This window comes from Hyaena hyaena, unplaced genomic scaffold (assembly GCF_003009895.1).
Source record: "Hyaena hyaena isolate Hyena2069 unplaced genomic scaffold, ASM300989v1 scaffold_596, whole genome shotgun sequence".
NCBI classification, from domain to species: Eukaryota; Metazoa; Chordata; class Mammalia; order Carnivora; family Hyaenidae; genus Hyaena; species Hyaena hyaena.
In genome coordinates, this window is record NW_024081228.1 from 126,136 (window position 1) to 139,994 (window position 13,859).

Sequence of the window (13,859 nt, forward strand, 5' to 3'; positions counted from 1 at the left end):
AAAAAAAAAAAAAAAAGTACTGGAAGCTATCATCTCAACATGCCATTCTCATTTGCTTTCCCTGGTCTTCATGATTTTTCAATATAACTGTATTAATTGGGCAAAGACGTAGTGACACTTTCTAAGGACAATATTGTAGGGGGAATCTATAACCTGATCAACAGAGAGGAGGAACACAATCTTCTTAATGTTATCTTTATTACAAGTTATCTAAGTTCTTAGATATAATATCTAATATTAGATATTAGATATTCTTAGATAACTTATGGATTTTTTATGGGTGTAATTACAATATATTTCAAATGCTCTGTGTATTCCAGCTGAGTTCAAACTTGCTGTTTTGGAGGATGCCAGGTAATGCTTATGGTAATAAGGTCATTTCATGTTGTTGTTCAAGGTATTACTTGGCACCATGTTGGTCAATACAAAAATTATTTTTAGAGAAAGGAGGTCTCTAACCCTCCTTTAGGGTATGAAACCCTAACTGATTATTTCCCTAAATTTCTATTCATAATTGGTACAAATTAGTGATGTCTGGCTGCTTTTCCATAAAGGAACAACTCCAAGGTAATTGTAAAAGGCTAGTTCCTCATTTCCACACAAATTCACACGTGCAATCATGCTGTACCCTCAACAATATTACATCAAAGAAAGACTTCAGAAACATTTTTAAATACAAGATTAGGTTTGTTTCTTCATTCACCAGTATTTGTGGTTCTAAGAATCACCATAATGTCAGGTGATGGAAAGAGGAAAAAATATTCTGTGTATATAAAATTCTGTCACATAAGAAATAAAAATTATATCAAAGCTGTACATATAGTTTACCAAAAAAAAGGTGTCTTCAGGAATTAATGACAGTTTCTCCAGGGATCTTTAGATAAGCCTGCCATGTTTCAAAGCAGAATCAAAGTGAATCTAAGTTCCATTTGAGTTGCGGTCCAGAAGAGTGGTAAGGAGAGGAAATCATATGTAAATATCTTTTCCCCTGTATGAGGAAATTGAAGCAAAAATTGCTATGGTAACCATGCATATTTAGTTAGCAGTCTAGTGACAATCCTAAGAAATTACAAGAAATAATCTCAGCCAGAGAAAGGGGAGAATCTCATGTAAGGCAAAATATTCATCATGATTTTAATTCTAGGACCCCAAAAGTAGTGCCATCTATACAGCCCCATACTTGTCAATAGTATTAATGTGATTTTCCTCTCTCAGCCATCTCTTCAGCCAATGATAACCTAGTTGTAGCTCCAATTTTACTGACTTAACTCACACCCACCCAGAGATTCAGTCTACCAAAGTTAATCATATTTCCTGACAGAAAAACATTAGTCTCTTTAGTTAGAAGTATTGTAGCTAGAATGGCTGATCCTCTTTCCTTAAATAACTGATGATCAGTTCTTCTCCAGGGTTTGGGAAGGCTGAAAATATCTGAACAACAAGTTAGGAGGAGGGAGCATCAAAACGACCAGGAACACTTTTTAAAATATGCATAGAGCTTCCTAAACCCTTCCCAAATCTACTGAATTATAAGCCCTGAACTCACAAATTGCTCTTCCAAATGTCCTCAGTGATACACAGATAAAACCAAGTTTGAGAGGAACCAGTGCTACAATCATGATTTTCAGGGATCTCTAAAGGGGTGGCTCTTACTAGAAGTTCTCAATAGCCTGTTGGGGCAACTGCTCTCAGTAGAGGCAGCACTTGAGCTGATAGAATTGGCTCCCTGCAGCACTGCTGGAAGGGTATACACCTATGTAGTTGTTGCCATCAAACTTTTCTATTTAGCCTCAAAGTAATAGAGGACCCCTGTGGTCTTTTGCTTCACACCCTACAACTCCTATTAGGGAGCTCAAGATCAGACTTTCAAAGCAAGGGAAGACATGTTGCCTGGTAAGCCTTCTCATGGTATTGATGATACACAATTTTTCTAGAATGAAAACTCTTGAAGGCTTTTGCTCAAAGCTTCCTTCTGTTTACAGCTTCAATAACAACATACTGGGTCATGTTAATTATACCACTATTTTCCTCCACTATTTCTCTTTTGCCAGGACCTGAGACTTAGTCTTCTTATAGCTCAGAGTGAACTCTTCTCCCTCTGGGTGCAAGCCCAAGATGCTAGACAGCAGGACTAATCTCTTCCTGGGAAGTAGTTGAATCCAGTTGCCTAGGGGACTGCATATGCTGCTTAAAGTACCCTATTAGTGAATCCACAGGATCAGTATTTGTGGATCTCTTCCAGGAAATGTGAAGTGGAGGGCAGAGAAGGGGCCAAGTCAGAAAGTGTAGGGAAAAGAGTGGGGATGGCTGAAGCAACAAATAAAGTAAAAGAAATAAGCAGAGATGGTCCTATTAAAATTCAAGAGAGCAGAAGGAAGAGCCAAATGGTTTCTAATAATGATATGGACAAAAGCAGTATTAAAATATGGATACAGAAGAAGCTGAAGTTAAAGGCTATGATATGAAAGGATATTTTAAAGAATTTTAATAGATCAATGAAGAATTTACCGAAGGTATCTTTCAGGTCTAAAATGATACACTTTTCACCTGAAGTATAATATTCTGGAATGTTCTAAACATTTTGACACATGTCTCCAAAATTCTCTAGACAAATAACAATATAATAAACCATAGACTCAATTGATTTTGATATTTGTCACAAAAGACTATTTTCTATTATATCATATATCTATAATATAAACATTATTGTTTAACTGGTGGGTTAAAGTTGAGACATGTTATAATACCTTAATTTATGGATTTCTTATTTCTTTTATTCTTTGACTTAACTTTATTTCTTTAACAAATTTTAAATGTTTTTATTTATTTCTGAGAGAGAGAGAGAGAGAGAAAGGGACAGCGTGAGCAGGGGAGGGACAGAGAGAAGGAGATACTGAATCTGAAGCAGGCTCCAGGCTCTGAGCTAGCTGTCGACACACAACCTGATGGACATTAGTAAGAGCTGGGTAAAGAGGAAACAGGGATTCTCTGTAGTCCATATATTTATGTGAATTTAAAATGATTCCAAAATAATTTTTAAACATGTGTATGAGACTATGCTTCTTTTTATGGTAGTTTATACAATTAGTGTCAATACAATCAATGATAACAACTACAGCAACTGGAGAAAAATGTAAAAACATTTACTTAAAGCCATCTGAGAGTTATCAAGAATGTGAAAAATCACCTTCTCAATATTAAGGAGAAGAAATATGTCTAAAGAGGTAATTAGCACTTTGTGACAACTTTTGTCTAATGCATATTTCCCTGTCAGAAGACACGGTTGAGAGACTGAGCAGTGCTCTGATGGCCCTAGAATACTAGGAAGACAGAAGATTTGTATGGGCAGGACTATGGAAAGTACCACACATTTTGATTTAGACTAAAAATAAAATAAATAAAATTTAATTTAATTTAATTTAAAAACAAACAAACAAACAAAAACCCCAGGAAGCCTAAATTAAACCAGAATTAAAGCAGCTGTCACTGGGTCACAACATAGCTTTGAGTGACCTAAGACCTGGAAATTTGAATTCCTACAATTGTATTAAGATGATCCCTATTGCCATCGCCTGGCAGAAGCACCAGAAAATCCTCACAGGATAAAGATGATATCTTAGGCCTCAAACTGTTTCTATATGTACATTTTTAAATATAACTTCTGTTATGCATAGATAATCAGAATTGTGAGGATATAACACATCAAAAAAAGAATCAGCAAATGAAATAGATAACATATATCCACAGAGGCCAGATATTAAAATTACAAAAAACTCTTAAATAATTGTTACTTTATGTTCATGGAGATAAAGATAGAATATTGAAAATTTAAATATATTTTTGCTAAATATATAAAATTTTAGGATAAACTTTCAGGATAAACTAGATACTAAACTATTTGGATATAAACCAAAGATAAATTCTAGAATTTAAAAAATGTACTAATGAAATTAAGAATCATATGAATAGTTTCATTAGCAGATTTTACATAGCTAAAGAGAGAATTAGTGAACTGGAAGAAGTTCTTCACTATTAGAAGAAAATATCTAAAAAGAAGAATAGAAGGCCAAAGGATGATATATATACAAAAGAGTATAAAATACACAGTGTATACAGGGAAAGTTCCAAATTATTTTTAATTGTATTTATAGAGGAGACAGAATGAGAAGGAGCAGTATTTGGAGAGTTAATTGGCTAAATTATTTCATGAACTGATGAAAGATATAATTCTGCAAATATACAAACCAAATAAATCATAGTCCAGAAAATAAAAAGGAATAATCTATAGCAGCACTGCTCAGAACTTTGTGCAGTGACTGAAATGTTCTATTCTGCATAAATCAAAGTGGTAGCTGTTAGTCGCATGTGGCTACTGACTACTTGATATGTGCCTAAGCAACTAAGGACGTGAATTGCAATTTTATTTGAATTAATGAAATCTAAATTAAATAACCACATATGGCCAGTGATTATTGTATTTGGTAGTGCAAATCTGGATCATCATAGTAAAACTATGGAAAATCAAAAACAAAGATAAGGGGCGCCTGGGTGGCTCAGTTAGTTAAGCGTCCCACTTCGGCTCAGGTCAGATCTCACGGTTCATGGGTTCGAGCCCCGCATCAGGCTCTGTGCTGACAGCTCGGAGCCAGGAGCCTGCTTCAGATTCTGTGTCTCCCTCTCTCTCTGCCTGTCCCCCACTCATGCTCTGTCTCTCTCTGTCTCAAAAATAAACTATAAAAAAATTAAAAATAAACAAAGATAAAAATCTTTAAGGCAATCAAAGAAAATAGACAATAGATAGTTATTCAATAGCTAACTTTTTAATATAAACAATGAAAACCATAAGACAATAAAATGTGCCAAAAGAACAAACCTGCAAATCTACAATTCTATATCTAATAAAAATATCCATCCACATTGGAGGTAAATTGAGTTATATGCCTAGCTTAACCCATAGCCTATATTAGAGATGAATTCACATTTTGGCCTTAAAACTTTTGAAATACTAAGAGTTATTTTTATTTTCTGGTATTCTGAGAAGTCATCTTTCAGGTGGCTACTTTGGCTCAACATTTCTGTTGTAGCATTTATACATTTTGGGGGGGGAGGGTTAAGCATTTACTGGTTTGTATGTTTGTTTCTCTTACTTGAGTATTATGTCACTTCTCTGGGAGTCTTGAACATAAGCATTGATTATATGTCAGGTGGTACACAAAATGTATCATTTCAAAACTAAAAGTTAAAGATAATAAGATTTATTTCACAGTCACAAGTCTGGGAAATATTGAAGACAAGCATCAAAAATTTTAGAATACTCTTACATATTATATTGTAAATGATATCCAAAATGATATTGTTATATACATTCTTCTATATTCTTCATATTATACATTCTTCTGTAGTGTGATACCTCAGATTTAGGACTCTTTCCAGTTATACTAGATCCAGTATCTCTGTCTCCTCTAAACTCGAGTTTATCAATTACCAAATTTAAAAAGGAATAATCAACTTCCATTCTTTACTAGAGGATGAAAAGACCATCAACCTGGGAGGTCTGGGGACCTTCATTGTCAACTCAGTTTTGTTGCCAGTGAGTTGGAAGCTTTGGAGAATAAATATCACCTACCACCCCTGGACTGGTTTATTCCAAAAAGTAGCATGTTTCACAGAGTAAGCTGTTTAAAATGAAGCAGATATCTTAGGAGAGGTCTGAATTTAATTCTTACTCTTAAATATTACCATTATATTTCAAATATTTTGATTTACTTTCTTTTCCTAACCTCATCCACTTTCTCATGAGAAAGAAATAGACTTAAACGTCACAGAGAAAGCTGAGAACATTGTTTCTAATAGTCACCATCAATGACTAGTTTTTAGTGTCTAGGAGTGAAAACAATATAGTCAGTTAAACAAACAAACAACATATCTGTTTGCTCCATGTTGGCAGGCTGACAAGGTTGAAAGAATGGAGAACCACCATCAATGTAGGGACAGCATGCTTTGGGTATATGCATGTAGACTTATAAGTTACATATCTATCAAGGCACTTTTTATATTGTTCAACCAATTTCTGAATTGCACCATTTTTTCTAGGAAAAAAATAGCTTTATAAATATCAAAATATAAATACATAATTATTAGTTCTGGGTAAGCACTAGATCCAGGAGAAAAATAATAAAAATTGAACTCAAATACATTATCTCTGAACACCCTCCCTACTCCTATATCCTCAGGCCAATCTGGCCAGGAATTGGATGCCTATGGGCACAAAGCAGGTTGAACAGCTGTTTGACTCAATGCATTTGATTCCTTGTCATTTGGCAGATTGAGATCTCTGCTGAGAGCACCATTTGGAATTTCTTCCCCCAAACTGATATTTCCGAACATGGAATTTGAAATATAGTGAGGCTCTGGTATATATTCATAGAATAATAGTGCCAAAAAGGAGTGTGACCAATTTATGTAAAAAATATAACTTTCCTCCAAAAGTGTTTAAAAAGATAACCCTCAACTGGCCAAGATCGGCCTGATAGAATATGAATATGGGTTCACTGAAAATGTGAATATAAAAAATGATACTAGCGTCAGGTGTGGACTGTGAAAAGCAACTATCACACATGAGTATAAATTGAGATACATGTAAGCAGATAGGACAAAAGTAGCCAGGTCACATATACTGAAGAGAGACAGATTAGGAAAATATCTTAGAGAATCCAAGAGAATCCCTAAGTCAAAGTTTGGGTATTTGAGAGGAGCCTACTACTACTAACTGCTACTACTAACAAAACTACTAACAAAACTACTAACTACTACAATAATACTACTACTAACAATAATAATAATTATTATTACAGCAGCAACAGTAAAAATAGTTCATGCTTACAAAACACTTAGTATAGGTCTGTCAGTGCGGTTCTACCACTTTAAATATAATAATTCACTTATTCTTCTTAATGATATTAAATAAGGGCCATTATTTTTTTCCAATTCATGGGAGATGAAACTGAAGCACAGAATTTAAGTCACTGACTCAAGATCATACAGATGGTAACAGGTGAAGCCATGGTTTGAATAAATGTAAACTCTTAACCAAGAATAAAAGATGCTATAGAGAAACTAAACACTTTTGAATTAAGTATAAAATAAGCAAAGCCTGACCAAAATGTAGCCCTCCCTATCTGGCAAGAGCCGAAAAACATGCAAAAGACAACAGAATTCCCTTTTATTTAGGTCCTTCATATCAACTATATTTCTTCCTAAATTTCAGGGGGGTTTTGTCCCCATCTAGGCCAGAATATACACAGATCTAAGGCTTCCCTGAAGGTCTCAATCTTTCTCCAATTATTAGCAACCTCACTGTCAAAAAAGCTGTCTTAATACCTAAAATTAATCATTGACTTTCCAACCTAAAGCCTTTCCTCTTCTCTGATCTTTATTGAGGTTGGGACACACACACTGGATGAAGGTAGTTAAAATTCTAATCACCTTGGGTTTTGCCTTTTTATTTAATAACTCATTTAAATGTACTTCTGCTAAATCCTATTTTAAAATCTCCCTGACATTAATTACTGATATATTCACATCCTTCTGACAGGCTGACTTTACCATCTAAAATGTACTTGTGGTGAGTTTTCTTATCTTACCTCTCCATTTTCTAAGGGGTGTATCTTGGAATAAAATGAAGTGCAGATGACCTCATCGTCTTTGGCATACGATGGGGGTCCAGTGCGGGGATGAATGTTGTAAAGGGTTAGACACTCCGTGTCTGTCACAGCATGATACTGCCAGGGCTTGTATTCAACATCATCAAGTGAGCGTTCCAAAATCCAGTTTCCAGGCCGGGGGGAATTAGCTGCTTTCACAATCACATATGCAATCTGGAACACCTGGAGAAGAGTAACCACAACAACATGTAACTTTGAATTCTAAAATATTCTCACCACTTTTTAGCAAATATAAAGCTCAATGTTACGGAAAAAATTTATTTCTGATATCATTCTATAACCCTATTATGTTCTCTGAAATGATTTTACTGTTACATGTTCATGTTTAATACCTTTTGCTAAAATATGTTGTTTCATCTTGACAGCCACGACTTTAAAAGAAATGGGTTAAGACTAGATTTTAGTTCTCTAACAAATCATTGACACCATTTCATCTGATTTTTTAAATTCCATTATCATCGTGATCACCTAAAGCATTCATTAAACACCAATTTACTCACCCTACTGTATTAGAGGATATAAAGTATGAGTTTGAAATTCCATGGTGGATAAGTTTGATTGTTTAGAAAATATACTTACCTATATCTCCCAGTCCTCAGAAAAGTACCGTGTGGGTGGAGTTAGTATGGTGAGCAAAAATAACATAGAGCTTTAGAGGCATAGTCCTGTGTTTAAATTGTGTTCTCAGCATTTATGTGACCTTGGGCAGATGATTTTACTTTTCCAACTTTTAGCCTCCTTTCCTACAAATTAGAGTTAATAATAAGCACAGTACTGACAGACAATTTGGACTCAATGAGATAATGTATACAGAGTACCTGTCAAAGGACTTATAAATACTCAATAAATGTCAATTACTTTACAATCCCCAAAGAGAAAATAATGGAGAAGAAATTCTTGGACCTGCAGACAAGTGATTGAAATAAAATTAAATTATGGGTGATTATACTTTCTGTACCCAGAAGTAAACATGTATTTAAAAAAAGGAAGATAAAGGAAGACATGAAGTTACTACATGTCAGCAGGGTGACAACTGAGGGGAATGTGGCAATCCTTTATTTTGAAATCTACATAAAGTATGAAGGCATAAACAGTAAGCATCGTAGATGTTTTGCGAAGGTGCATGACTAATGCAGTCCAAAAGAATAATGCACAAACATTATTGAGTGATATTTATATGCAATGTCCTGGGTAGAAAGATAGATATAAGCTAGTTTAAATTACAGTCCTACCATCCATGGGTTGATAATATATTGTAATAATGAGACACATAAAAAGTATACTAATAATAAAACAACATGATATGTTTTTGTTTAGTAAACACTGATATATGGGGAGCCTGAAAACTCTAAGCTCTGAGGAATTAGAATCACTGGAGTGGTTCAAGTGGGTGGACTGGCCCACAAAAATGTGACTAAAAGGCCCACTGGACAACAGAGGGAACACAGAGGAAATTCTCAAAGAAATGTTCTAGAAATAAACTGCATCTGCTTCAGAGTTGTGACATGAGCCCTTCATGAATGCACGTACAGTGTCCATGAGCAACTCTAAGGGGCTGAACTTAAAAATATGAATGGTTGGTATAGAAGGGGACAACACCAGCAGCGCTGATGCTGATCTTTTGTGATCTTTGGGGGAACATGCGCAAAGGTGTGCTGTGAGGAGACACACAAGCCATCAAATGATTGGAAGTAGGACTGGTATTGGCCTTTTAGGCACAGTTGTGGAAAACCTCGTTATTAAAATTCTGAAATACTTCTGGGCGTGTTGGAAAATCGCTGCTGCCCAAGCCTCCCAAATGCCTCCTTTCCCCTGAGACCATCTTGTTAACCTCAGCGTAGCAAGGAACAGCTAAGACATCTGCTCTCATTGGTCTGGGCTTCGGCAGTTCTGTTTTATTGACTATCACCCCACGTGGGAAATATGAATTTCTAAACATAAATTTATAAATATAAATTTACAAAGGTACATAGGTAAGTATATGTGCAAATAGACACACAAACCCATGTATGTGCATATGTGCTTCAACATTTTGGGGAAGGATATACATACGCATGTTAAAGCTATTTACCTCTGAGGTTTGAGGATAAGGAGTCAAGGAGAAGATATTTTGCTTTTCATCCAGTATCTTACTATATTAATTATATTAACATAAAGGTCTTAGTTTTTAATAGTTATTTTTAAAATAAAGAACAATTAAAGCAAAAAGTATCAGAGAATAAACAAGAGTAGGAGCAAGATGGAACACACACTATTAATCATTATCCAAGATATTTGTGGTTTCTGTATTTATTTGGTGTTATTCATCAGGTAGTATTTCTCTTAGGCACTCTATATTCAACAATCCATGCATATGGAATTTTTTAAATAAATAAATTCACTAAGGAACATATCAATTGATTAATCTAACGTAACATCGAGATAGTTCTTTCTACAATAAACGTAAAGCACCATCTTAATTTCTGTTATGTAATCCTAAACTATTCATGGCAAGGTCTGTAAAATGATAAACAAAATTAAAATAACTAAATTGTGATCTCCTAATGGCAGAGACTATAGCTTTCATATCTTGAAAGATGCTAAAATTCTATAATAGCTCTTGAAATAGTGAGCATTCAATATTAATTACATTCATTTGCATAACCATAGTCACTCTAACATGCCACCATGTTACTTCTACTCGCTTAACACTTTGTTTTTTTCTGTTAGATCTTGATTCTGTGTCAACACTAGAGTATTTTTTCACTCGCAAGAACCAAGACCTACATTACTGGGGTGTTCACTATGTTATGCCTCTATGAGCTAAGGAAATTGCTTAAACTCTTTTACCGTCTGTTCCAATGTTTATTTTCCAAAGTCAAAACCATGGAAGACATAATAAAATGATGAAAACCAAACACTGCATGTTCTTTGGAAAAAGAATCTTTGTAAATATTTTAAATCAGTATCCAGGAAAAAAAAATGCACAAATGTATTTTTTCAATGGAAAACAAAAAGAGGGCAGCAAAGCATAAGTACAGGTCATAGGTACCCAATAAGAAAAATATACAGTGAAGCTATAGATAAAGATTTTGGTTAGAAAGTAGATAATCAAGCAAATATGGAAAGAATCCAAATTCTCCTAGAGCAACAACGTGGATTTATGACTTAGGAGCTTCTGTGTTGGTTCTGGAATAATAGATGAAATCCATGAAACAAAGTTATTCTAGAAACCCCACAGATTCTTTATATAATTCAATATAATAGCCAGCATTTAGTGACATGAAAAAGCAGCCACTGCCTTAGAGAACATTAGAGGAGTCCCATTTCAAAACAATATCCCTCTTTCGTTTACTTTCTATGGATTCTTTCACATTTCATGCAAAATTAATTAAATTAGCTGGCATGTAGTATTTTCAATAAACTTTTAAAAATGTGGTAGACAGCATTATTGAAAAACGCAATGAAGAGAAGTATTTTTTGAAAGCATCAGAGAATGACTGTGGAAATTTTAACAGTGATGTTCTAAGTACAACATTTTAATGACCCTGATAGAATAATTCTCTAATGTACCTATGCCATTTTTATTAACTATGTCTTGTTTTCCAGTATAAAGACTTGTCAAAATCAGTAATTATAAAACTTTTTTAACAGATGAACAAAACCCTGATCTGTGGTGTGCAACAAGGTAAGCAAACACCTCATTAGAAGAAGTACAAAAACTCTGTGACAGCCAGGCTTCGACGAACCTCAGAGAGACATAATACCCCAATTTTCCCCCCATGTCAGAGGGCATTTTTTACAATCTTCACGGCTTGCAAAAAATCCAAATAACTTTTGAAATAACATCAAATGTTTGACATTTTACTGGAACAAAGACAACTTTCTATTGCATATTCCATTCAGATGTCACCTAGGAAAATATCATGTAATTACTTCACAGATGCAGCATTAAATTAGATGTTCCTTGTTTAATGTGTACAGTATTAAAAACTTGATCTCATTTAAAGCATTGGGATTGGCGAACAGAATCTTTCTGAAGAACCCTTCAGTTCCAAAGTAACATGCGATCACCATATGCAGTGATGTTTTCCCCATCATGCCTGGGATAATACTGTAATAGCACTGGGGTAAAAGAGGAGACCTCACAGCCTAAAATGAGCAATCTAGTAACTGGCCATTCTAGATGCTGCCCTGGGCTGAATATCTTAGCTCACCTATAACCCATGTGGATAAATCTGGCACCTACAACAGCTTTCTAACACATGAATTGTTAGGTCGGGATTTTAAAAATATACATTCTCTGCTATGACTCTCAGGAATCCACTGTGTTCCCACTGTTTTGTGTTCAGAAGAATCACAGGTCTAGGAAAATGCTAACAAAGAGTACAGCATTTCGTGGATTTTACTGAGACTTTTGAGTGACACTGGCATACAGATAAAAGAGCTAGATCATACTATGGCTCCCTTTTTAAAAAAATTTTTTTAAATCTTTGTTTATTTTTGTGAGATAGAGAGACAGAGTGTGAGCAGGGGAGGGGCAGAGAGAGAGAGAGAGAGGGAGACACAGAATCCAAAACAGCTCTGAGCTGTCAGCACAGAGCCTGACACAGAGCTTGAACTCATGGATGGAGAGATCCTGAATTGAGCTGAAGTCCATCTTAACCGACTGAGTCATCCAGGCACTCCCAAAGTATGGCTCCTTAATGATGTAGCAAGGCCAAAGAACCTTAGTTTCCTATAAGACTGATCCACATGAAAGGCATGAAAATATTAATAAAGGTCACTCTCTATGGAAGATGACCCTTCCTCCTTCTCATAGGACTTAACCTAAATTACTCTCTTCCATTTTTTCTTTCCTAATCTCGCAAGAGAACAACATGTAGTCGTCTGAACTCTGCTCACTGTTGAACTTTACCTCCCTCCCGACATTGCCATCTGTGAACTTTCTATAGCAAACAGTTGTTCATATAACAAAACTGCTTAATTTTGAGGAGACTTTTCTTTATTATAGCACCTGCTCTTTTCTATGTTATGGATTTTAACATTTCTACATGGTGTGATGCCAACTCTAATATATTTTTGAAACTCATCTGTATTCTTAGTTCTACACATAAGTTTGTCAAATTCTCTCATTTATGCATACAGGTATATTGGCATTCAGAAAGCAATGAGATTATACATTTTTAGAACCAGAAAGGGTTTTAGGAATCAGGTGTTTGCAGGCTTAATATACACTGGAATAATCTGGGACGCTGTATAGATATGCACATACTTCTCTGTGTTTGAATTAATGGATGCAGTTCATGTGATTATCTGCTCTTTCACCTGAGACCTCAAAAGAGAAAAAAGAAATAAAAAAGAAACCAATAAGAGCCAAAATAAGTGAATAAGAAGAGTTTACCTTTTCTTTTTAATTTTTTTTTAGTGTTTAGTTTTTCAGAGAGAGAGAGAGAGATTGAGCACAAGCAGGAGAGGGGCAGAAAGAGAGGGAGACACAGAATGCTAAGCAGACTCCAGGCTCCAATCTGTCAGCACAGAGCCCAACAGGGGGCTCAAAATCCATGAACCACAAGATCATGACCTGAGCCGAAGTTGGATGCTTAACCAACTGAGCCACCTAGGTGCCCCAAGAAGAGCTCATATTTTTTCTCGAAGGTCCATGATAGTTGGCTAATGAGGGAGAGCAGAGGTCATGGCCTTAAATACTCAGAGTGGCTCTAGCACTGAAGAAGCCCAGGAAAACTTCACAGAGGCTGGTCAGACCAGAGGCAGGGTGAGAATACGGGCTGAATGCAGGAAATTCATCGAAAGTCTGAGTACAATATAGGACTCACTCAAAGATCCACTCTCATCAAAAATACACATAACCAAGTTCTTATTCCCTAGCAAAAATTTCTGGGCAATCACAGAGAAGTGGCTTGTTATAATCTTGAAAATACTCTGAAGAGATTATTCTACAGATTTTGATAATACTATTATCAGACCTTGTTTAAATCAAATTCCAACAGGAAAAGCGTTTAAATGATACTCTGAACTTAATAAAATTAACTTCCAATTATTTGGAGGTTGATAGAAATACCTCCAATTATTACTTTCTGGGTTTTATGGCTCTTATAAATTTGCACAAACTTCACTAAACCTAGAATAACACGG

At 35.2% G+C, this 13,859-nt stretch overlaps 1 protein-coding gene across 1 annotated transcript in view; it reads right to left on the reverse strand.

Annotated features, from left to right (window-relative positions):
- Positions 1–13,859, reverse strand: part of LOC120248554 (laminin subunit alpha-2-like) — a gene marked incomplete at its 3' end in the record, with an annotated part of 318,217 nt that overhangs the window by 124,040 nt on the left and 180,318 nt on the right. Inside the window, exon 4 of the mRNA XM_039256922.1 lies at positions 7,644–7,886. Coding sequence (XP_039112853.1) covers positions 7,644–7,886 — 243 coding nt within the window. The remainder of the gene's footprint in view (positions 1–7,643; positions 7,887–13,859) is intronic.